The sequence below is a fragment of the Arachis hypogaea genome, chromosome 2 (assembly GCF_003086295.3).
Source record: "Arachis hypogaea cultivar Tifrunner chromosome 2, arahy.Tifrunner.gnm2.J5K5, whole genome shotgun sequence".
NCBI lineage: Eukaryota > Viridiplantae > Streptophyta > Magnoliopsida > Fabales > Fabaceae > Arachis > Arachis hypogaea.
In genome coordinates, this window is record NC_092037.1 from 76,923,497 (window position 1) to 76,945,099 (window position 21,603).

The window sequence follows — 21,603 nt, forward strand, 5'->3', positions numbered from 1 at the left end:
AAAAAGACTCGATGTTATAATATCAAGTTTTACTCGGACCCTTCAATCTCACTCGATGAAATGTTTGATAGAGTGATAGGGATAAGCATTCAAGATATTATAGTATCGATCTCCTGAAGTATGGATTTAGCAAAAAGATATCCTAAAGCATTGGTTAATAGGATGAAAGTCGAAAGTTTGATATTTTCAATACATTTTAAAATTTATATGATAAACTTTTTATGAAAGACTTTTGTTTTTAGACGTTTTGGAAGGAAGACTTTTTATTTATTTATTTTTTTGGTATTACCTTTATTATTATTATTATTTGGTATTTCTCCTTTATTTATTTATTTTTTGGTTGTCCACAGTATTTTTTAATCTGACAGACTAAAGACTAATTTGTTACGGATCTGCATTTCATTTAAAAGTCTGTGGTCAATGAGTTGCTGTATGCAGAAGGTAGAATTCAAATCTCTGACCTTTAAATAGACAAATAAACTGATCACTGGACCAATCTTAATTGGTTTAATTTTTTTTTGATCAAGTGGATTGGACAACCTCCAATCCTAGGTATTATATCTATGCACTACACACTTACACAACACACTCATACACTATATAAGTACATACTATTAGTATGATTCTATATTCTTCCAAAAGAATTTAAACCCGGTGTAACTCGATGTGAGACAAACAAAATTGCCATTTGACCCATCCCTCGGCTGCGTTTAAATTTTAAAATGCGCACTGCACACACTAAATAAAAGCCCAAACAAGACCCAAGGAATACTGCCAAATAAGCCCAATACTGTGGTGAGGCGGTTTTTTTCCGGATACCTTGAATTAGGTTGAAGCCGTGAACCCCCCCCCCCTTCTCTTTCTCCCGCATTCTGTTTCTCATTTTTTGTAGTCTCCCGTAATCTGTTAGCGTAGTTTTTTAGTTTTTACTTCTCTTTTGCTCAAAACCACAAAACCCTAGCTCCCTCCGTCTCTCTCTGTCTCTCACTCACTCACTCGTGTTTTAACTATGAACTGCTCCAGTAATCTCCCTCCCTCTCTCTTCTATCATTCGATTGCTCTATGCTTCATAGTTTTGTTCTTATTTATTTCCCCCTGATCTGGCTTCTTGTTGTTGTTGTTGTTGTTGTTGTGCGGTTGCAGTTTCCGGCGAGGTGCCGGAAGACCCAGTGGTGTCTAAGAAATCCGGTCTTCTTTTTGAGAAGCGGTTAATTGAGACGCACATAGCGGTATTCTCTATCTTTCTCTATAGATGTTTTGCTGTTCAAATTATTGGAAGACACGATTTTATTTTTTAATTGTGGAGTAGTAGAAGGTGAATGTGGAGAAATGTTGTGAGTAAAATGGTATAGAAAGGTTCGCTCTTTCAAGTGGTTTTTGTTCAAGGGTTTGGTTGTGACTTGTGAAATTGAGGAGCTTCTGAAGTGAGAAATTGACTTGTTTATGTTTATATAGTCCATCTTCCCATGTGTCCAATATTTGCATTACTATTATACTTCGCTGTTGCATAAATTTCTATTTCTTTTTTTTGCTCTATTATTTACCTGCTGTTTTGTTTCTATTTTAATGTGATTTCTCATGTGGAGCACAAAACTTTGTTGTTGTTGCGTATGTGGTCCTTTGCACGAAGAGTTGATGGGAATCCTTTTGAATCTGAATATCTTTTATGTTTTTAGTTTGTTTTGTTACATTTTTATTTTGTTTCAGTTTGGGCAGCTAAACTTGATATGAACTTAAAAGAATCATCTGTTATATATTTCTTTTGATATAAATTGAAATTCATTCAGATGAAGAGAAGAATAATACAGGTTAGAGGAGGACTAGAGTTCCTATAGAGAAGAGCAAACAACCAAAAGAACCTTAAAGCATAGCTTTCCAATCTCTCAACATGTCTGAGAGGAAAAGTCATCTATAAAAATCATGAGTTTTATACCCAAATAGTAACCAGGAATATCATCTTATCCCGTAAAACATGCTTGTTGGAAATTTGTCATTGAAGTGTGTGTGCATTGTTTTCTAGCCAAATACTCCAAATAGTGGTGTATGCTATACAGCACCATAAAGATTTTTCTATTTGTTTCTTTCCTACTTCCAAAACCAACAAATCTAATCAAAGCTAACTGATCTAAGGTTGCAGGGCACCCAACATTCCTCAAAGATTCCGAAGAAATTGTTCCATAAAGTACATCCCCAGGACAGCAGAATCAGATGTGAATTTGATTCTGAATTTTCCCTACAAATAACACGCCTGGGGAGATAGCCTTTATTTTGCATTCAAACCAACAACATGTCATTGGTGTAAATCATATTATATATTATATCTTTTATAACAAAATTTTGTTATGTAGATGACTTCACCAATTTTAAAAGGCTTTTGTTGTTTTCTTGTTTGATATAGGGGTTTTATTCTTGTATATTTTGATGCACTGTAGCTTTTTCTTTGCCTTTGTTCTGTTTATTATTGGAGAATAAGAGAAGTGGAGCATTTGCTTACACATTTACCCATTTAACATGTTTGAAGGTCCTTTCTGTTCTATATATGTTTTTGTTTATTCATTTGTAATTGGTTTTATTAGCTACTATAAATTTAGTTCTATTATTGATGTTTTGTACACCATTCAATACATATATTACTAATTACATTACAACATTTAATTCAATTTTGTTTACATAATTGAGTAGGATTATGGAAAATGTCCAATAACTGGAGAACCCCTTACGTTGGATGATCTTGTACCAATCAAAACAGGCAAGGTATGTCATAATGCATTATTTGTTGTGTGCCTTACATTTTGATTCTGGAGTATATTATAGACTGAGCTACCCATGTTTGTTGTGTTATTTTCTTCAGAAGATATGACATGCTATGCTAATTAATTTAGGATCATTTGTCATGCAGATAGTGAAGCCCAGACCAGTGCAGGCAGCTAGCATCCCTGGCATGCTTGGAATGTTCCAAAATGTATGGTTTTTAGGCTGCTGTGCATGCTATAAAGTTTGGTATATGATGACACTGCTTAAATGTTTGCTACATTTTTTGAAAATTTATTTTCTTTTTGCTCTACATTATTGTATTTGGAATTAAATGATGATTACTTTTAATTAAATTTTCAATTGATTAAATAAATAGAAATACATAGAGAAGTTTATTCTTATTTCAGAAAGAAATTATACGACTGTCCAAAACAAGAATGCAGTCTTCTGAGAGTGACTGTTTATTTTGTATAACCTACAGGAATGGGATGGGTTGATGCTATCTAATTTTGCATTGGAGCAACAATTGCACACAGCCAGGCAAGAGCTAAGTCATGCTTTATATCAGGTATGTATTGTCAAGTATTTGATTTATTTATTTATTTTAAGATTTGGTCATAAAATCTTGATAAACTTTACAGCATTCCCTTTACAATAAAAGACACTGGCATTGTTTAATATATGTAGCCAGTAGTAGAAAGAGATCTTGTTTTTGTTCTGTGCCAAAGTATGTTATTTATTTATTTATTTTTTAACTTTTTATCCCAAATAATGACGAAGGTCGAATATAAAAGTAACCTCGTGATGTTAAATTATAATGTGATGACAACTATGCTTTTGTACCATTTGAGAAGCATGTCTTGCATATGTAATGGTAACAGATTTTTCTGCTTATCTGAGAACTTATCATAAAAAAATGTTTTTCAAATGCTTTGAGCTTTTTGTTCTCCTTAAATTGAATTACTGTTGTGAAATTGTTGTAGATATCTTTCAGAACCAGTTTCTCAGTAAGGAAACTGTTAGGGACTTGGGTATTATGGGGTGCTCAGTCCCACATCGAGTAGTATGGGATGCTTGATGTTGTATATAAGGAGAGTGGTTCTTCCCCCTTATCAGCTAGCTTTTAAGGTGTGGTTTCCCACTTTCCTTAGATACTTAACAATGGTATCAGTGCGTGGTTGTTGGCGCCATGGAAAGGGCTACCTATAGGCTGGATTAAGGTGAATACCGAATACTGAGTCTGAGCGGTTTCCCACTTTTAAAGTCCCACACCTTAAAAGCTAGCTGATAAGGGGGAAGAACCACTCTCCTTATATACAACATCAAGTATCTCATACTAGATGTGGGACTTTGAGCACCCCATAATACGCAAGTCCCTAACAGAAACCTTTTCTCTTTTAACTGCACTGAGTCTGAGTTGCCAGATGCAATTGCTGTTAAAGACTTAAAGTTATACTGTTATTTTGTTTGTCTGATCTAATATTTTTTTTGACAAAGTCTGATTTAATATTTTTAACTATGATATATCCATTAGTTTTTTTGTTATATGATTTTGGTGTAAAATATTCTGTTTCGAAATGTAACTTATTTGTTATATTTTTAATCTGTAGCATGATGCTGCATGTCGAGTGATTGCAAGACTTAAAAAGGAACGTGATGAAGCTAGGTCATTGCTTGCAACAGCGGAAAGGCCATTCCCAGTGTCAGCGAATGCTATACCGGCAAATGTCTCTGGCTTGAGCAATGGGAAAAGAGGTTTTTCTTTTTATTATTCCTATGTTCTGTGTCTGAAAGTTTACATGATAGATTCATAGAGGTGTCATCCTTAGTCAAGAACTTGGAGTTTGGATTTTCGGTTACTCAGGAGTTTTGTCTTATATATCTTATTTTTATTTCTCAACTTCCCCTCCAAATAGAGAAATATTTCTATTGGACATAACCAGGAAATTTTAACCTCAGTGATTAAAGATTCTGTTATTCTCAGCATCATTAACGTAATTAGCATGCTCCTTAGGATCATAGGCCTCTCCCTGCTGTGCCCTAAGTGTGTTCTGTGTTTTGTCTTCTGAATCGGGGTTCATCTCTTTCTACCGTTCCCTATTGCATATTCTGTTTTTTGTAAAGACTTTCTGTATCGTTGGTGTTTTGGGTTCATCTCTTTCTACTGTTCCCTGTTGCATATTCTGTTTTTTGTAAAGACTTTCTGTATTGTTGGTGTTTTGGGTTTATCCTGTGCCATGGTGTATTTATTTGCAAAGAAATGCTGGAATTTGTAATGTCTCTTTTTCAACCTAGGCTTAACCTTGGATAGGAACTCTTTTGGCATCTCTTTGATGTCCTGCTCTTGGTCTGTTGCATGCTGTTTGTTTATCTGACATATAGAGAGACAGCATGTGATCTTGCATGGCTTAATAAATTACAATTTTGTTCTTTCTCTCTCCCCCCAAAAGTTGTGTGTTCATATCTTTTATTTGTTTTCTTCTCCTGAATGTCTTCTAGTAAAATAATATAAGATTTCCTATAAAAAGGAATTCTATATCAAGGTTTTAGACAAAAAACAAAGCTTGGACACTACTTATTTTATGGATCTCAATTACTAATTTAAATTACTTTCCACATTCAAGCTGCTGAGGATGATGAGATGGCACATGGTGGAAAGAAAATGCATCCTGGAATAACTTCTGCAATAATTTCTGAGCTAACTGACTGCAATGCTGCTCTTTCCCAGCAGAGGAAAAAGCGACAGGTATTCTTTGTGATGATATTGATACAGTGATCTCCTTAATGCCCTTGTTTCTGTTATTTGTTGGTATCCATTTCTGGTGTTAACTTTTGTAGTCCGGAGTTCCAGACTGGTGTTAACATACGATAAATCTGAGCTTATTTGTTGGACCCTTTCTTTTTGCACTTGCTTATGCATGTTCTTGGGTATATTTCAGATTTCTACAACATTGGCTCCTGTTGAATCTATAGAGGCTTATACCCAGATATCTAGCCACCCCTTCCACAAAACAAGCAAACCGGGCATTATATCTCTTGATATCCTGTATTCTAAGGTATAGCATCTAAATTTTGTCAATCGGAATCATGCAACAAGGATGTTTTAACTTTTTTAACTATGCAACTACTGTGTACTGATCAAGGGTCATGTTATTACCTGGTTGACAGGACTTAATTGCAACTGGCGGTATTGATATGAATGCTGTTATTTTTGACAGACCATCAGGACAAATATTATCTACACTCAGTGGTCATTCTAAAAAGGTTTTACTTTTCTTGGGATTGGTTAATTATATTATCTTCAAAATATATTAGCTGATTGTGTGTACTTTTTGGTAGGTAACCAGCGTAAAGTTTGTAGCTCAGGGCGAATCGTTATTAACCAGTTCAGCAGATAAGGTAATGTGCCATCCCTTTTAATTCAAAGGTAACTGGGTTTCATACCTCTGGTTGATCACCTTTCTCAACCAAAGATAAGGTCCTTAGAGTCACAGACTGATGGAATGAATCAAGAGATCTCTAATTTTTTCCATGCATCTCTAAGATTGACTTTGCACAATATAGGAAATCCAAATGTGGGAAGTTGGATGTTAAATGTGGGAACACACGGTGCTCGTGTTTTTTTCAGGCACTTTGTGCTTCATTGTGTTCTCAAGATGGAATTTTCTTTGTCTGCGAGTCTCATTTGGCTAATTGCTATGTTATTTGTTACCCAAGTTTTGAAATATGCTGACAGCTTTTAGGCTGCATAGAGAGATAATTATAGATCCAATTTGATCAAAGTAATATTCCTTGAACAGAACAATTAAAATAAAGATTTTATGACTGTCAATCACTTTATCTTATTACATGTTAGCTATTTTCTTTATGCAGTTTTCAGTTGTCACTAAATTTATTTTATTTGCAGACGGTTCGTGTGTGGCAAGGCTCGGAGGATGGTAACTATAACTGCAAACACATCCTGAGGGATCATACAGCTGAGGTATTGGACAGTGTCCTGTGTTTTACCATCCCACGTTTTTTTTCTTTAGGTTATTAAATTTTTCTGTAGAAACTTAATGGTATATTTTATATCTCTACCATTGGTGTCAGGGTTGGTATTCAATGTTTTACCATATGCTTTGGTTTTCTATATTGAAATTGAGGCATAAATGTTTTGTGATTATAAATGAGTTTTGGGAGGAATGATTTGTGTTGAGTGATTACTGATGAGGGTATTCTATTATTATTTGTACAATTTAACAGATGCTGTATTATTTGTCAATAGCAGAATGGCGGCTCATCACATTTTGCTGAAAATCTGATATACAGTTATAGTGGAACTATATATAATACATATCATCAAATTTGAGTAAAAATATCATGTCACGCTTAAAACCAAAAAAGACACAAGAGTAATAAATACAAGCATAAATTCATGAGAACATAATTTAAAGGCATCAAAAGGCAAAAAGCCATTAAGTCATGAACATAAAGATAAAGAACCCAGCATAAATCATAAATCATAAATCATAAACACAAACACAAACAGCCTAAAATCTAATAATCCTCTAATCTATTCCTCATCATTTTCTTCAATATAATCATATTATCGTCCTTGATATCTAGTGGGGCATATCCTTCCTTCCTCCTCTTCTCTGCTTGAATTGTCCAACTCATCATCATCTTGTTATTCTTCTCCTGTTTCAACAATATCTTCAAATTCTGGTTCTTATTCTTCATTTTCAATCGATTTTTTCTTTTCTCTTACTCTTGGAAGCTTTGGAAGCTGCTGCATTGTTCTACCACCACCACTTGAAGGTTCTTTTCTTTTCCTAGATTGTTGCCTAGTGTTTGCTCTAGGCTCTCCTACTCCATATGGCCTTATACACACTTCCCCACTCCAGATCACCATCACCTTCAAACACCAAACCATTTCCTGCTGCATCTTCAACATGCCACTCATCACTCTCATCAATATCATTGAGTGAAACAGGGTCAATTTCATCCTAAAATTAATATCTTCCCTTTAGAGCTTGCTTATATTTAATATAAACCAAGTCTGCATCCTTTTAAGGTAAAAGCTTATTCCTCCTCTTAGTATGAACTTGAGACATGAAGTATAATGTATGTGTTAGTAATATAGGCTAGGCCTAGTTTCCTATGAATTAAAATGATAAGAATGTTTATTACATGCACAAACATACTGCAAATAGATTTGCAGCTAGATGCACTACATGTCAAGCTTAAGATCTTGATGGCTAGCTTTTGTAGGTTTGGAGCTGATTGTCCATAGGACCTCCACCATTGAGCTACGATTCCAAAGAGTGCAATATAAGAAAAAGTAGGTAAAAAATATGGAGAAAACTAAGCAACTAAGCTTATTCACTAATCTAGATCACAAACCAACATATTAAAATGGTTACATTGCAGTAATTACTGTGTATGGGTTTGGAGAACCATTGTAAAGTGAGCATCCCTATTCAATTGCTTTGCCTGCAAAACTCCCACTTAGGCTGCAAAACTCCCACTTAAATCCTTCAAAGTAGCAGCTTCACTAATCTGGTCAAACGATTCCATCCAAATTCACTATCCCAAAAAAATATATCAAGTCCTCATCCACAGAACAAATGGAGTGGAATCTGCAATATCTTTTAACAGCTGGCAAACACATTTACCTGTAAGATAGAAGTCTACCTGCCCTAAAAGCATAACTTGAATCATGGAGTGGCTGTAGTATCCTAATTTTGCATGCTTAGTCTTGATATCTTTAATTTTTGAGAAGATTCAACAATAAGGTGTTTCCTAAGCAAACTATCTTTAATCATATAGATGATTTGATGGCTTTTCTTTTGTTTCCTACTGTCACCGCCAGCAGTCAACCTCATTTTGGTTTACACTTCGTAGGATTGAAATGTATTTGGTCATTGTCCTGGAAATCTTATTCCTGATACTGCTTTTAAGGAATTAAAAGTTAATTCAAACTGGATCATAGCCTGATTTCCCGATGTATTGCTAATTAATATTTTGGGGCTTTATATGGTTAGTACATTGTGTTTCAAATAGCATGACTGCTGACTGGTTAACTGACTGAACCATGTGATATCCCATCTGTTTGATTTATGGTCCAATAATGGATATTGTTTCTCTATAGTTGGTCTTGTTTTCGGTTGCCTCATTCCACTTGATTGCCCAAGCTTTATTCTGATTTTCTGCAGTCTGATATGATGTATCTTTATGTTACGATTGTTATCTTTCTGTGGTTCACTAGTCTTGTATAATCACTCCATGCCATGCAAGAGTAATTTGCGATCCCAATATGTTGATATATTCAGGTACAAGCTGTCACTGTCCACGCCACCAATAACTACTTTGTGACTGCTTCACTTGATGGCACTTGGTGCTTTTATGATCTGTCTTCAGGAACATGTCTGACTCAGGTTTGTTCTCTTCCCTTCTGTGCTTGTTTATAGGCAGTGAAAGGAAAGAAATTTGCATTCATTGTAAACTTTTAAGGCCTGTTTGGTTTGTGTATTTATGTTCTGTTTTCACTCGAGTGTTTTCTATTTTCATAATTTTGTAGAGAAAAATAAGAAAATAGAACGAAAACCAAACTGGCCGTTATGTAGTTCAAAAAGAACTAAACAAAAAGTATATTTGGTAACAATTATAATAATATGAGCTGATTCTATGGAAATAATCCTAACCAATTTTAATAACTTATCGTTAGAAGCAGAAGTTGAGTATTTCGAATTAACCCCAAATATCAATTGATAAATAATACACTCGTTTCATATCCCTTTTAATCATTTTATTTTGCAAAAGTAATTTTTTCATATGCAAACAAAACATGTCATCTTAAGATCACTTTTCAACTAAATGATCAAACAATTCTCATCTAATTTATTATATAAAGACTAAAGAGATTATACAAATAAGCCATTATTGAATAAGTCTGATCTTTCAGCTTTCCCAAACACACCCCATAATTTGGTCAATATTTCTTATAAGCATGAACTTTTGAACATAATAAATTAAAATGTAATATTTTAGTACTCTATGATTTCTGAATACAATGAATTTTTTTTTCTCTAGGTTGCAGACACTTCAGGTTCTTCTGAAGGCTATACTTCTGCAGCTTTTCATCCTGATGGGCTCATTATTGGAACTGGCACCACAGATGCTCTTGTAAAGATCTGGGATGTAAAAAATCAGGTAATGCATTTTTCTTGGCTGCATTGTATTTCAATTTTAATATTCATCACTAGCCTATGTTTTGTGCGTTTTTTTGGTTGCAGTCAAATGTTGCTAAATTTGATGGACATACAGGATCAGTAACTGCCATATCCTTCTCTGAGAATGGGTACTTCCTTGCGGTATGCGAGACGATGTAACCAGTAAAAGTGGGGTGATTGTTTTATATAGATATTCTTATGATATTTAAATTTTACAGACTGCGGCTCATGATGGTGTAAAGCTTTGGGATCTACGCAAATTAAAGAACTTCCGAAATTTTGCTCCGTATGACTCGGAAACTCCGACAAACTCAGGTATTTTATTTCCCCAATATTGACATTTACCATATACTGGCCAAGATGTCCCAGTTTTAAAAGTTTGTCTACTCTGTATCTTGCAGTTGAGTTCGATCACAGTGGATCTTACCTTGCAGTTGCAGGCTCTGATATCAGGTGAGAAGTACTGTAATCCGTGTGTTTCTGTATTTTCTCTTCTTTCTTCTCTTCCCTCTGTGTTATCGTGTATAGGGAAAACAGCTTAGTACAATGCCATGTGGTGCCCATTTGGTGCCCAGGTTATGGTGGGCGCTTTTTGAGTACTGATTTAATTGTTGAATATGAAAGAGCCTTTTCTATTTATTTATTTTTAATAGCAATTTTTGTTAGTCTTCGGTACTCTTTTTCACATGCATTCAAACCAACAAATGGATGTTCTGTACTTGGGGAAATTTAGGGGGTCTATCTGAATTCTGAAACTATAGTATTTATAGTTACTGTCATCATTGGTCTGGGTTTAATAGCAAATAGTAACTAGCATTGAATGCTAGCCATGTCTGTAATTAAATTTCTCTGACCTATACTCATATTTGAATTATTGCTTAGAGGTAAGAAAATTTGTCATCTCTTGATTTTTCCCCTCAACTTATTTCTAGTGCCTGTTAACGCATGCAGGATTTACCAAGTCGCAAATGTGAAATCTGAATGGAACTGTATCAAAACTTTCCCAGATTTATCTGGAACAGGTTTTCCGTCTGTTCTTGTTATTTTCCTTTAAAATGTCGTCTGCTAGTGTTTTAACAGTTGCTAATCCGTTACTTGCCATTTTTTTCTTCCCAGGGAAAGTCACCTGTGTAAAATTTGGTCCAGATTCAAAATACATAGCAGTGGGGTCAATGGATCGGAATCTTCGAATATTTGGCCAACCTAGTGAAGATACTCCAACCGAGTCGTAAGCTGCTGTGGTGACCACAGCCCGAATTGTATTTAGTTCATGAGTGACAGTTGCTGCATGCTATTGATGCCTTGGTCTAATTGCATGGATGAGAAAAATTGAATCAGTTTTTACTTCTTGAGCTTTAGTGTTGGTCCTTGATATGCCCATATGGGGGTATGGGATGGGGCAAATGTAGTTTCAGGCTTGACGCACCAACATTACCTCTGCCTTGCCCTGGAATACCCAGAGGACTAAGTTGCAATTTTTGCCATGTCATCGAAACCTAATGCATATGTTGAATATTAGGTTAATGGTCAAATTGGTTTCATATGTTGAATATTAGGTTAATGGTCAAATTGGTTTCGAAAGATCGCTCGATCATCATTTTCGTCCCCGAATAATTCTTTTAATCAAATTAGTCTCCGAAAGATTTATCAGTCGCATTTGTCCTCCTGTTTTTGTACTTACAGTTTGTCAGCAGCGTTAACTCACACTTGTGTTAACGGTTTTCTCTTCTCACACCAAAAACCATCTCTCTCTCAGCTACTATTTCAACTGCTCCTTTTATATCAAAAACACCAACACCAATTTACATCCCAAAAAAAAAGGTAGAAGAAAAAACCTCATCAACCAACTCATCCTCTTACTCTTCAACGGCAAAACCATCGTCACATTTTTCACATCATCCACCCTTCGTCAAAAATATCTTATTATTATGACCCTCGATTTTCTCTGCTAATTGAGGGTTTTGATTTCTTAATGCATGATTGGTGTTGCATTTTGGTAAATTGAAGAACCGGTGGTGCCACAAGAAGGCGTCGGTGTCGTTGCTTCAGACTTTCTTTGACACTTGCAAACATGTCTTCTCCTCGGCACCTTCGGTTCCTCTGCTGCACCCTTCCCTAAACAAAACAAAAATTTCATCTACCTACAAAAATTTCATATGAAAATAGAGCAACTACCTCATCACAAAAACCCTAACCCAAACCAACAGAAAATTCAACCCTAACACCAGTCATAGTTGTAAGAACTGAATTAGTAATCAAACCGATCAAGTTATTGGTTCATTAGTTCATTGGTTCAACTAATAAATCACAAATTGAACTGGTAAAATCGATTTTACATAAATAAAAAATGTAATAGCAAAGTATAAAACACAAGCTATTATAAAATACAAATTCACATCAATTGTTCAATGTTGGGAGCATAACCTATTTCCAACCGTTCAATTCAAAGGGTTCCTAACTAAGACATACAACCATGAGAAATTAATGAATGAATAACAAGCACTTAACTCACAAGTAAAATAGTTTTATTCAACTTGAAAATAACCATTCAATTCAACACACATTTAAAAGCAACACCATAGTAGTTCAACAGCAAATAACTCGACAAAAAGACTCAGAATCACTACACTAAACAGATGCACAATGCCATAATAGTTAAACAGCACATAATTCAACAAAAATTGCTAGAAAATCCAGCAATCCTTCTTCTAAAGCAAACATGCATAATGACATAATAAAAAATTAATAAAAAATTCAATAAATTCAGTAATTTCAAATTAAGACACTAAATTCATAATCAAGAATCAACAAATTCAACCAATTATAATTAAACATTTAACATAAACAGAACAGAATAACTACAAAAACAGAGATAATGGTATAACGCGAGGAGACCACCAACAGACCAACCTGTCCGACAGATGAGGCAGTGGACAGAGAGGACGCGCCGACGGAGCAAGGAGTTGCAATAAAGAAGACGACCTGCGAGGCTACGAGCCAAAACGCGACGTGCAAGGAGGGGTTGGAGCTTGGAGGGGTTGTTGGCTTGCTGCCTTACTGGGAAATGGGTGCCATTGGGGAATAGGGTTAGGGGAATGGGTCAATGGGGATGGGGATGTGGCTGGTAGGTTCGAGTGTTTTGTGTGTTTATTTTATTTTATTTTATTTTTTTTTATAAAACCTTAAACGATGTCATTTTGGCTAAGGGAAAAACAAAAAGAGAGCTTCGAACCGGACGGGTTATTCAAAATTGCCGGTTCGTTGGTTTTTTACAAAACCAGACGGTTCAACCCGGTTTTATCGAATTCTGTTTCTTGTCTAGTCTGATTATTCAACTGGACTAGCTAGGTGATCGGTTCACTGATTTTCAAGTCAAACCGATCGGTCCCATCCGTTTCTTACAACTATGACACTAGCAATTACACACTCACAAAAAAAAAATAGAAAAACACCAATGAAAGGAAAGAAAAATTGGCACACAGGTTCTTAACTCTAACCTAGAAATAGAAACAGCACTGCAGTGCAATGGTGTCCTACTCGGACGAACAACTGCAGTTGCGCTCTTCCCAGTGTCGCCAATGACAACACCTCTGCCCTTCCAATGATCGTTGATTCTTCGTCTTCTCTCTCTGTTTCTCTTGACTGGGAGGAGAAGACCAAGCCTGAGACGCCCAAGCAATGGTGGCCTAGAGACCGAGCCACCCAAGCGCAATCGTAGTCAATGAAGTGTCGCCGATGAAGGGGTGCCTCCACCATTCCTCCGCCGTTCCTATGATCGTGGATTCTTCCTCTTCTCTATATTTGTTTTGTTTGTTTTGAGTGAAGAGTAATGGGGGGGCTGAGGAAGTAAGAAACGACGTTGTTTTAGGCATAACCCACTATTACCACAAACGGTGTCATTTCACTTAATGCTACACATGAAACAACGTTAACATCATGGGTTAAACAGTTAACAGAAGGACAAACACGATATATGATAAATCTTTCGAGGACTAGTTTGATTAAAAAAATCATCCGGGGATGAAAATGACGATCTCGCGATCTTTCGGGGACCAATTCGAGAACGTTAATAGCATGGGTTAAACAGTTAACGGAAGGACAAACGCGACTGATGTTAAACCTTTCTCAATAGTTTCTAGAGTTCGATATTTTGAGTTGAGATTGTTGGGAAGGGAAAGGCAATGATTTATACCGTTTTTCCCATTGGGTTTGCTAGTGTGATCCGGTTTTTGGTGACTTAAATAAACTAAAGAAAGAAAAAGAATAAGAAAAACAAAGAAACTACTTATATAGAAGGACAATCCCGTTTAAGACTACTCTTAAACTCCTCCCAAGGAGAATGAAGCTCCACATGATGAAGTTGTAACCTCATCGCCATCTTTGCCAAGGTGTCTGGCACCGTGTTTGCATCTCTCATAATCAAACGAAAGTCAACACGCTAATTCCAATGCATAATATCCTTTATTTTGAGCTCCAACGGATTAACAAACCAAAAACCATCTTGGTGATTAGTAACAAGATTAAGTGTTTCCACACAATCCGTCTCACAAATAACATCTCGCTGACCCATATACCAAGCTAAGAGATATCCTCTCCAAATAGCAAAAAATTCTCCTTGAAGAATACTGTTACTCTCAATCATTCCCTAACATTGCCTTTGCCAACTCCCATTACAATCTATAATAACAGAAGCAAAATCAATACCATCACCCGAATCAGGATAACTAGCATCAAAATTAATCTTGAAAGTACCAATGGATAGGAAATTCCAGAAACCATTTAGAATAGAGGGAAGGGATGTACGTTGTAATTTAGAAGTATCTCTAAGCTCCGTTTCTGAAGCTAATGCCAGATAAATCACTTTTTCCGGAGGCCAAGTCTCATGAGAATTAAAGATGTTATTATTCCTTACTCCTCATATCCACCAAAGTCCCGAAAAGAACCTGAACGAAATGCTATACAAGAACCACTTCTTTAAATTAAGAGGATGACAAGAAATATCCAACTTATACCATATAAGCTGAGTTTTTGGACAACCTCAAATAGAATGTAAAACCGATTCCTGGCTAGAAAGACATCTTGGGCACCTATTCGATGATGACATTCCTCTTCTAAAGTGAAAACTTGTAGTAGGAAGAGCCTCCTTAAGACATAGTCAAGCTAAAAACTTATACTTTTTTGGAACAAGCTGGCGCCAAAGCCAAGCCAATTCTTCCGCTCCTTGCAACCAAACAGCTGCTTACACAACCACAAGTAACCATTGCGTGAATCATAGACTTTGGCAACAGACCCAGGCCAATACCAACCCACTTCCGGGCCTGCTTGCACATCTGGATTTTAAGAAAGAATATTACCTTTCAGATTTTGAGATAAAGGAAAAAAAAGAGTATCCAAATGTCACCTACCAACCGACAGATATCTTGTATCTGGAAGTTCAAATCAGAAATGTGAACATAATCCATCTCATTAGATAACTGCCCTTCTCTCCTCCAGCTAGAAAACCAAAAATTCTAGTTCAAATCCCCAATACACCAAGCAAACCCATCCTTCAACACTTTTCAAGCCTTGCAAAGACTTCTCCAAATGGAAGAGCCTTTGTTCTTAGGATAACCAAAACAGTCATATAGAGATGATCAGTATTTGGCATCCAACAATTGGACCCATAACTGGTCTGGCTACTGAAAAAAAGTCCAAACTAGCTTCCCAAGAAGAGCAATATTCACACAATAACGATCTCTAATCCTCAAACCTCCATATTTTTTTGGAGTAACCAGTACCTTCCAACTAACAAGATGCAATCCTCTTCCATCAAATTGTCCTTTCCAAAGAAAATTTGTCATCATAGACTCCAATTTACTAATAATTCTTTTGGGAAAAATAGATACCTGTATCTGGTACGTGGGAATAATGGCTGCAACAGAATTAACCAAGCAGAGTCTATTAGCCTGATTGAGTAAACTCCCTTTCGAGCTTGCTAGTCTACCTTGAATCTTATCCAGGACAACATTTAAAGCTGAACGGGTCACCCTATAATGGCTAAGGGTAACCCCAAGATACTTGCCCAAGTCCTGGACAAATCTGATACTTGCCCTAGTGAAAACTTCTTCCTTGTTGCAGAGACATTCTTGGAGCAAAGCTCTTTAGACTTCTCCACATTAATCTTCATCCCAGATGCTTTGCAAAAAGTCTCTAAAACCAGTATCACATTGTACACTTGTCTCTTTGTAGCTTTGCAAAATAAAAGTAAGTCATCCGCAAACATTAAGTGGAATATTCTTGGTCCCCTCTAGAAAGAGCAACCGGCTCCTAGAAGTCCAAATCAACCTGATGACTAATAAAGCATGCCAATCTCTCTATACACAACACAAAAAGATAGGGTGACATAGGGTCTCCTTGTCTAAGAATGCCTGCTTAACCATCTTCCAAACATCAAGACCAATGATCTCCCAATATTCCTTGAAGAAGAAAGCTTGAAACCCATCAGGACCCAGAGCTTTAAAAGAGTTTATGTAAAAAATAGCTGTTCTGACTTCTTCCATAGGAACTAGTGCCATAAGATCATTACAAGCTTCCTCATTCAGAGAAGGAAGAGGCATGATACGTGGCCTAAAGTGGGTTAGGAATTTTTCTCAAAATAGAATTAGCATTGCAAGTATAGTCCCAAACCAACAATCGACCAACATCAAAGTTTAATTTCAAAAATAAATGAGAGTAATTAAACCTCGGGTCATCTCCCTCAGACAATGCAATTAAGATGTCACACTCTTGGTTGTGAGGAAAATGGGGTTTTGAACTAAGGAACGAAAAATTAAAGGAACTAAGAAATAAAAGAACTAACGAATGATCACAAAGGATATTAATGTAATTAAAAAAGAAACTAGATCAAAATTAGTGAAAATGTTATAAATGCATGAAAGAGCCTTGACTTGGGAATGAGAATTAAGAACTCCTATGATCATCATAACCATAACTATGATGAGTCAATCTCACTTCGTCAACCCCTAACATCGAGGAGTAAGTCAAGCAAGCATAATTGAACTTAATCCATAAGTCCTAGCTAACTTACTAATTACTTAGTAAAAAGCTAGCGTCAATAGAAACAAGAGCCAACTAACTATCGAAGAATTACCACTAAATTTTGGACATTATGACTATAGTATCCTAGGAACTAATTTTCCAAGCTAATGTGTGAAAATCAAATCAAAATTACTAAGTGGCATTTTCACAAACACTTGGTGGGCGTAAAAACAAAACATAAGAAATTGCAAAGGAAAATGAAAACTATAACCAAACTATTCACAAAATCAACAATAAACATTCAATCAAATAAATAGAAATCATAAAACACCAAATTCATAAGCAAAAGATTCAAGAAAGCAAAATTGCATATATTAACAAGTAACTTGAACTAAGAGCAAAATGTAGCAAAAGTAATGTAATTAAAGAGGAAATTAAGAAGTACTTACAATAAAGATGAGCAAAATCCAAGATCAAAACATAACAATAAATTGCTACAATAAAAATTTAAGTAAACCTTAATAGAGAAATTTTCTACTTTACCCTACTCCTACTCCTAATGCATTTTCTAATGTCTAAGTGAGCTTCCTAAAACTAATCCTAAGCTAATGCTTTGATATATGGTGATGTCCCCTTCATATAGCACCTCAAACCAGCTTCAGCACACTCAAAATTGGGCCAAGAATTCCCAAAAATCGTGAGTGACGTGACATTTTAATGAAGTCATGCACTGGGACTTGTGCGTACGCACAAATGTGTGCGTACACATACTTGCTGATTTTTCTACTTATGCGTACGCACACTTGGCTGTGTGCTTCTCCTTTATTTTCTTCATGTGTTCTCCCTTTTTGTATGCTTTCTTCCACTTTTGCCTAGCCATTCATGCCTCTAGGACCTGAAATCACTCACAAAACAAAAACAAATCACAGTATCGAATGGGATAAAAGTGAAATTAAATTGCTCAATTTAAGCATAAAAATACATGTTTTCACATTTAGGTCAAATCTAGAGAGAAATCATAAAAGTATGCTATTTTAGTGATTAAGTGAGTTTATGTGATGAAATCTGTCCAATTTATGCCAAAATTTATCGTCAAATATGGACTCATCAAGGCACATCACGAAGGCAATCCAAATCAACATAATCCAAACGACAGAATAAACTTTTTTAGAAAGACTCTGCTTCTCGACTTAGAACCTCCGGATCAGTTTCCCACACTCCATCCTTGAGAAAAAGGCCATGAATCTTATTATGCTTCCTTTACACAAGAGTTTGAACATGAAAAAATCTTGTATTCTTATCTCCGAACCTTACCCACTGCTCTCTGGACTTTTGGAACCATAGGAGCTCTTCTTGCACTAGTGTATTATTATAATCATCAAGCAACTGTTGCTCTTTCTAACACAAATAAATGCTATCCACCACTTCCAAACGCTTCTGTAAATAATTAATCTGCCACTCTAATTCAGATTTCTTAACAAAAATATTACCAAACACCTTCGAGTTAAACTCTAATGAATTCTTTTGCACTTTCGAAAGTTTGCCATGAATCCCTCTATTACTAGACCACCATGACTGATTCACAATATCCTTATACCCGGGATGAGTAGCTCAAGCAGCAACAAATTGGAAAGGTCGATTCCCTTTAGACTGAGGACGACTTTTACAACGCACCAGAATAGGGTAATGATCAGACTGAAGCCTATTTAAAACTTCTGCATAAACCTTTGGAAAGATAGATAACCAACCACTATTTATACAGACTTGGTCAAGCTTTTTGGCCACGTCAACATAATTTTTTACCCTCGTGTACCAAGAAAACTGTCTCCCAATAGTCTTCAGATGAAATAAACCACTATCACCTAATGAAGTAGCAAACCTGTCTGCTCTTTGATGAGAAAATTGATAGCCCTTAGATTCATGGGAAAATATGACTTCATTAAAGTCACCAAGAACAATCCAAGATCCTTGAAAAACCATGGATTGTGCAATAAGATAATTCTAAAGGAGAACCCTTTTATTAAATTGAGGGCTACCATAAATACCACTACACCTCCAAATTAAATTATCAGATTGAACCTCAACAGTAACACCTTGATCAAAAGCATCGATGACCTTACAACAAATACCCTGCATAGAGGATAGAAACCAAATACTTCCCTTATGCCCCTCTGTTTTTACTATACCAACAGAGTGATATCCGAACCTTTCCAGAACAATTTTAAATGCTGAAAAGGGGAGTGAGTTTCAACCACAATAAAAAAAAACAGGTCTAAATTTTTTAACAAGTTCCTTACAATTCACCTGGGCTAAAATACGATATTTTTTTGTGTCGTACATATTTTAAATACGATACATATTGACGCTCGTCTGATACGCATGTTTTATGTGTCTAATTACATTTTAATATAAAATAATTTTTTTGAACACATTTAGACACACTTAAATATCATTACATATTAAGTATATTCAATTTTATCCTTAATATGTATTTTTAAAATAAATTTAAAAATAATATATATTATTAATTATTAAGACAAAATATATTTTAAATACTGTATATAATTAAAAAAATATTAAAAATAATTAAAAAATTAATTTGTATTTTAATATTAATAAAATATTAAAATATCATTATAATTTATCTAAAAAATATTTTATATTATATATATATATATATATGTCTTCGTATTTTATAAAAATTTTAAATTCACATATCAATATTCATACATCATGGATTTGGATCAAGCAAGGCTTTCATATTCATTCGATTAATAAGCAACGGGAAAGCATTTAAACTAAAAAGTATTTCTTTATTTGAGAAAAGAACATAGACGGTTTATTTTTGTTTAACAAATTAAAGATGCCTTCAAATAATATAGAAATCCCTTTCGTACACTGATGAAATTAGAGATTAGTCGGTTTATTTTGAGTCATGGAGACTTGATGATTACCTAGTAGTAGACTCTAAAAAGAATAACCTTTTGTATGGCAAGGAAAAGAAAATATGAAAAATGTTTCCTTAATGTAGAGGTAAAGTAATACATGATATGCAATACCCAAAAAAAAGGTATAAATGATATGATATTCGTTGGATTTACCAGCACGAGTATCTGAAAATAAAAGGAAAAGATTGACATTAGTGGTATTTGAAATTTAGGGGTTTACAATTTTTATTCTAGAACATTACACATTTTATCTATAATTATGATATATCCGCTACCATTAAGCCACTGTGTATAGAAATACATTTTTAAAATCTCATCACTTTTTTTATTCTACAAGTGTAGACAACTTCGATTATTTTGTCTATTACAGATTTAATTATTTTAATGTCAAATTTGATTATTTTAGATGCTAATTAAGTAATTCAATATATAGAAATACACGATGATTAATTTAATAGTTGAATTTAGTGCAGATAGAGCATTTTTGTTTTTAAAAAGTGGTGAAAAAATAATTTGAATGCAGGATAACGAATTGTATTCATAATGATTCTTATTGTATAATATATGATATTATATGAGATATGATGGGGAGCTGTTTGTTTCATGTATAAAATTGAGACTAAATTGAGTACCAAAACTACCTCAACCCCCTTTATTGTTTTTATAAATTTTGGAAACCAGTAGTAACCTTAATTACTGTGTCTTTGTCGGTTGTAAGGAAAAGGGAAAAAAGAAAACGTATTGAAGCAAAGGAATGTATAATAAATGAAGGCCATTTAGGATGCTTAAACCATAACATGGTCAAAACTTAAAAATAGAAAAGGGGTAAACGTAACTTATTATGATTACTTTTTTCACAGTAATATACTTTTCTGTTTTAAAAGAAGTTTTCGGAAAAGAATACCATTTTTCTACAATTTTATGCAAATCTAAATTTTCTCTTTACTTTTTTTTTAAAAGAATAAAAGGGTAATAATCACTTTTTAAGGAAGAAATAAATGTAAAACTTCTAAGCTTTTAGTTATATTAATGAATGGATGAAAACTTCAACAAAACTCAAGGGCAGAAACAGAAAAAAAATACCTAATTATATGAAACCAACCATAAGATATTTCTAGCTATTGTTCCAACCATTAATAATTATTTTCAAATGATAATAATTATTAGTTAGGTAATATTGTCTGTAAATAAAGAACACAAATAAGCTCTATATTTAATCTGAGAATAATTGGAAGCTCACAGGGAAAAAAAAAGAAAAAACTTAAAAAGAAAAGAAACAAAAAATGTCTAGCATAAATGACGCATTCATGGCACGATCTAGCAAAAGATTGGCATACATCGTAAGCAAATATTCTTTCTATTATGAAAAGTGGCAATATTACGAGCTTGCTTAAGGTACCATAGCCTTATTTGGTGAAAGGTTCCTGGCTCTATAGTGTTGGGACTAGTAGATTGGTTAAATAATTTCAAATTGAGATAATATAGGAAGAAACTTTTAGATTAACCTATTTCAAGTAACTTTCTCTTTTAGTTAAATGATATTTTAAACCCTCACCTTCATCCTTCATATCTCTGTCCTCTTCTTCTCACACCAACAAACACCATACTTAATACGTGTTTAGAAGGTTATTTTCATCATTTTAGATTAATCTCATCACATTCAAAGATTT

The 21,603-nt window shown here is 34.7% G+C and overlaps 1 protein-coding gene across 1 annotated transcript; it reads left to right on the plus strand.

The window, feature by feature from the left end:
- The first annotated feature begins 752 nt into the window (after positions 1 to 752).
- Positions 753 to 11,549, plus strand: LOC112743099 (pre-mRNA-processing factor 19). The gene is made up of 18 exons (XM_025792325.3): positions 753 to 1,022; positions 1,144 to 1,229; positions 2,683 to 2,754; positions 2,900 to 2,962; positions 3,236 to 3,322; positions 4,365 to 4,509; positions 5,379 to 5,500; positions 5,694 to 5,810; positions 5,923 to 6,018; positions 6,094 to 6,153; positions 6,662 to 6,736; positions 9,069 to 9,173; positions 9,829 to 9,948; positions 10,032 to 10,109; positions 10,187 to 10,283; positions 10,370 to 10,421; positions 10,920 to 10,990; positions 11,085 to 11,549. The coding sequence occupies exons 1-18, from the start codon at positions 1,010 to 1,012 to the stop codon at positions 11,198 to 11,200; spliced, it is 1,575 nt and encodes a 524-aa protein (XP_025648110.1). The 5' UTR covers positions 753 to 1,009; the 3' UTR covers positions 11,201 to 11,549.
- Positions 11,550 to 21,603: the final 10,054 nt, after the last annotated feature.

Bases quoted from the DNA above. Each gene is read 5' to 3' on its own strand.
- LOC112743099 (XM_025792325.3), top strand. The intron at 2,963-3,235 runs GTATGGTTTTTA...TATAACCTACAG, and splicing joins TGCTTGGAATGTTCCAAAAT to GAATGGGATGGGTTGATGCT. The intron at 6,019-6,093 runs GTTTTACTTTTC...ACTTTTTGGTAG, and splicing joins TCAGTGGTCATTCTAAAAAG to GTAACCAGCGTAAAGTTTGT.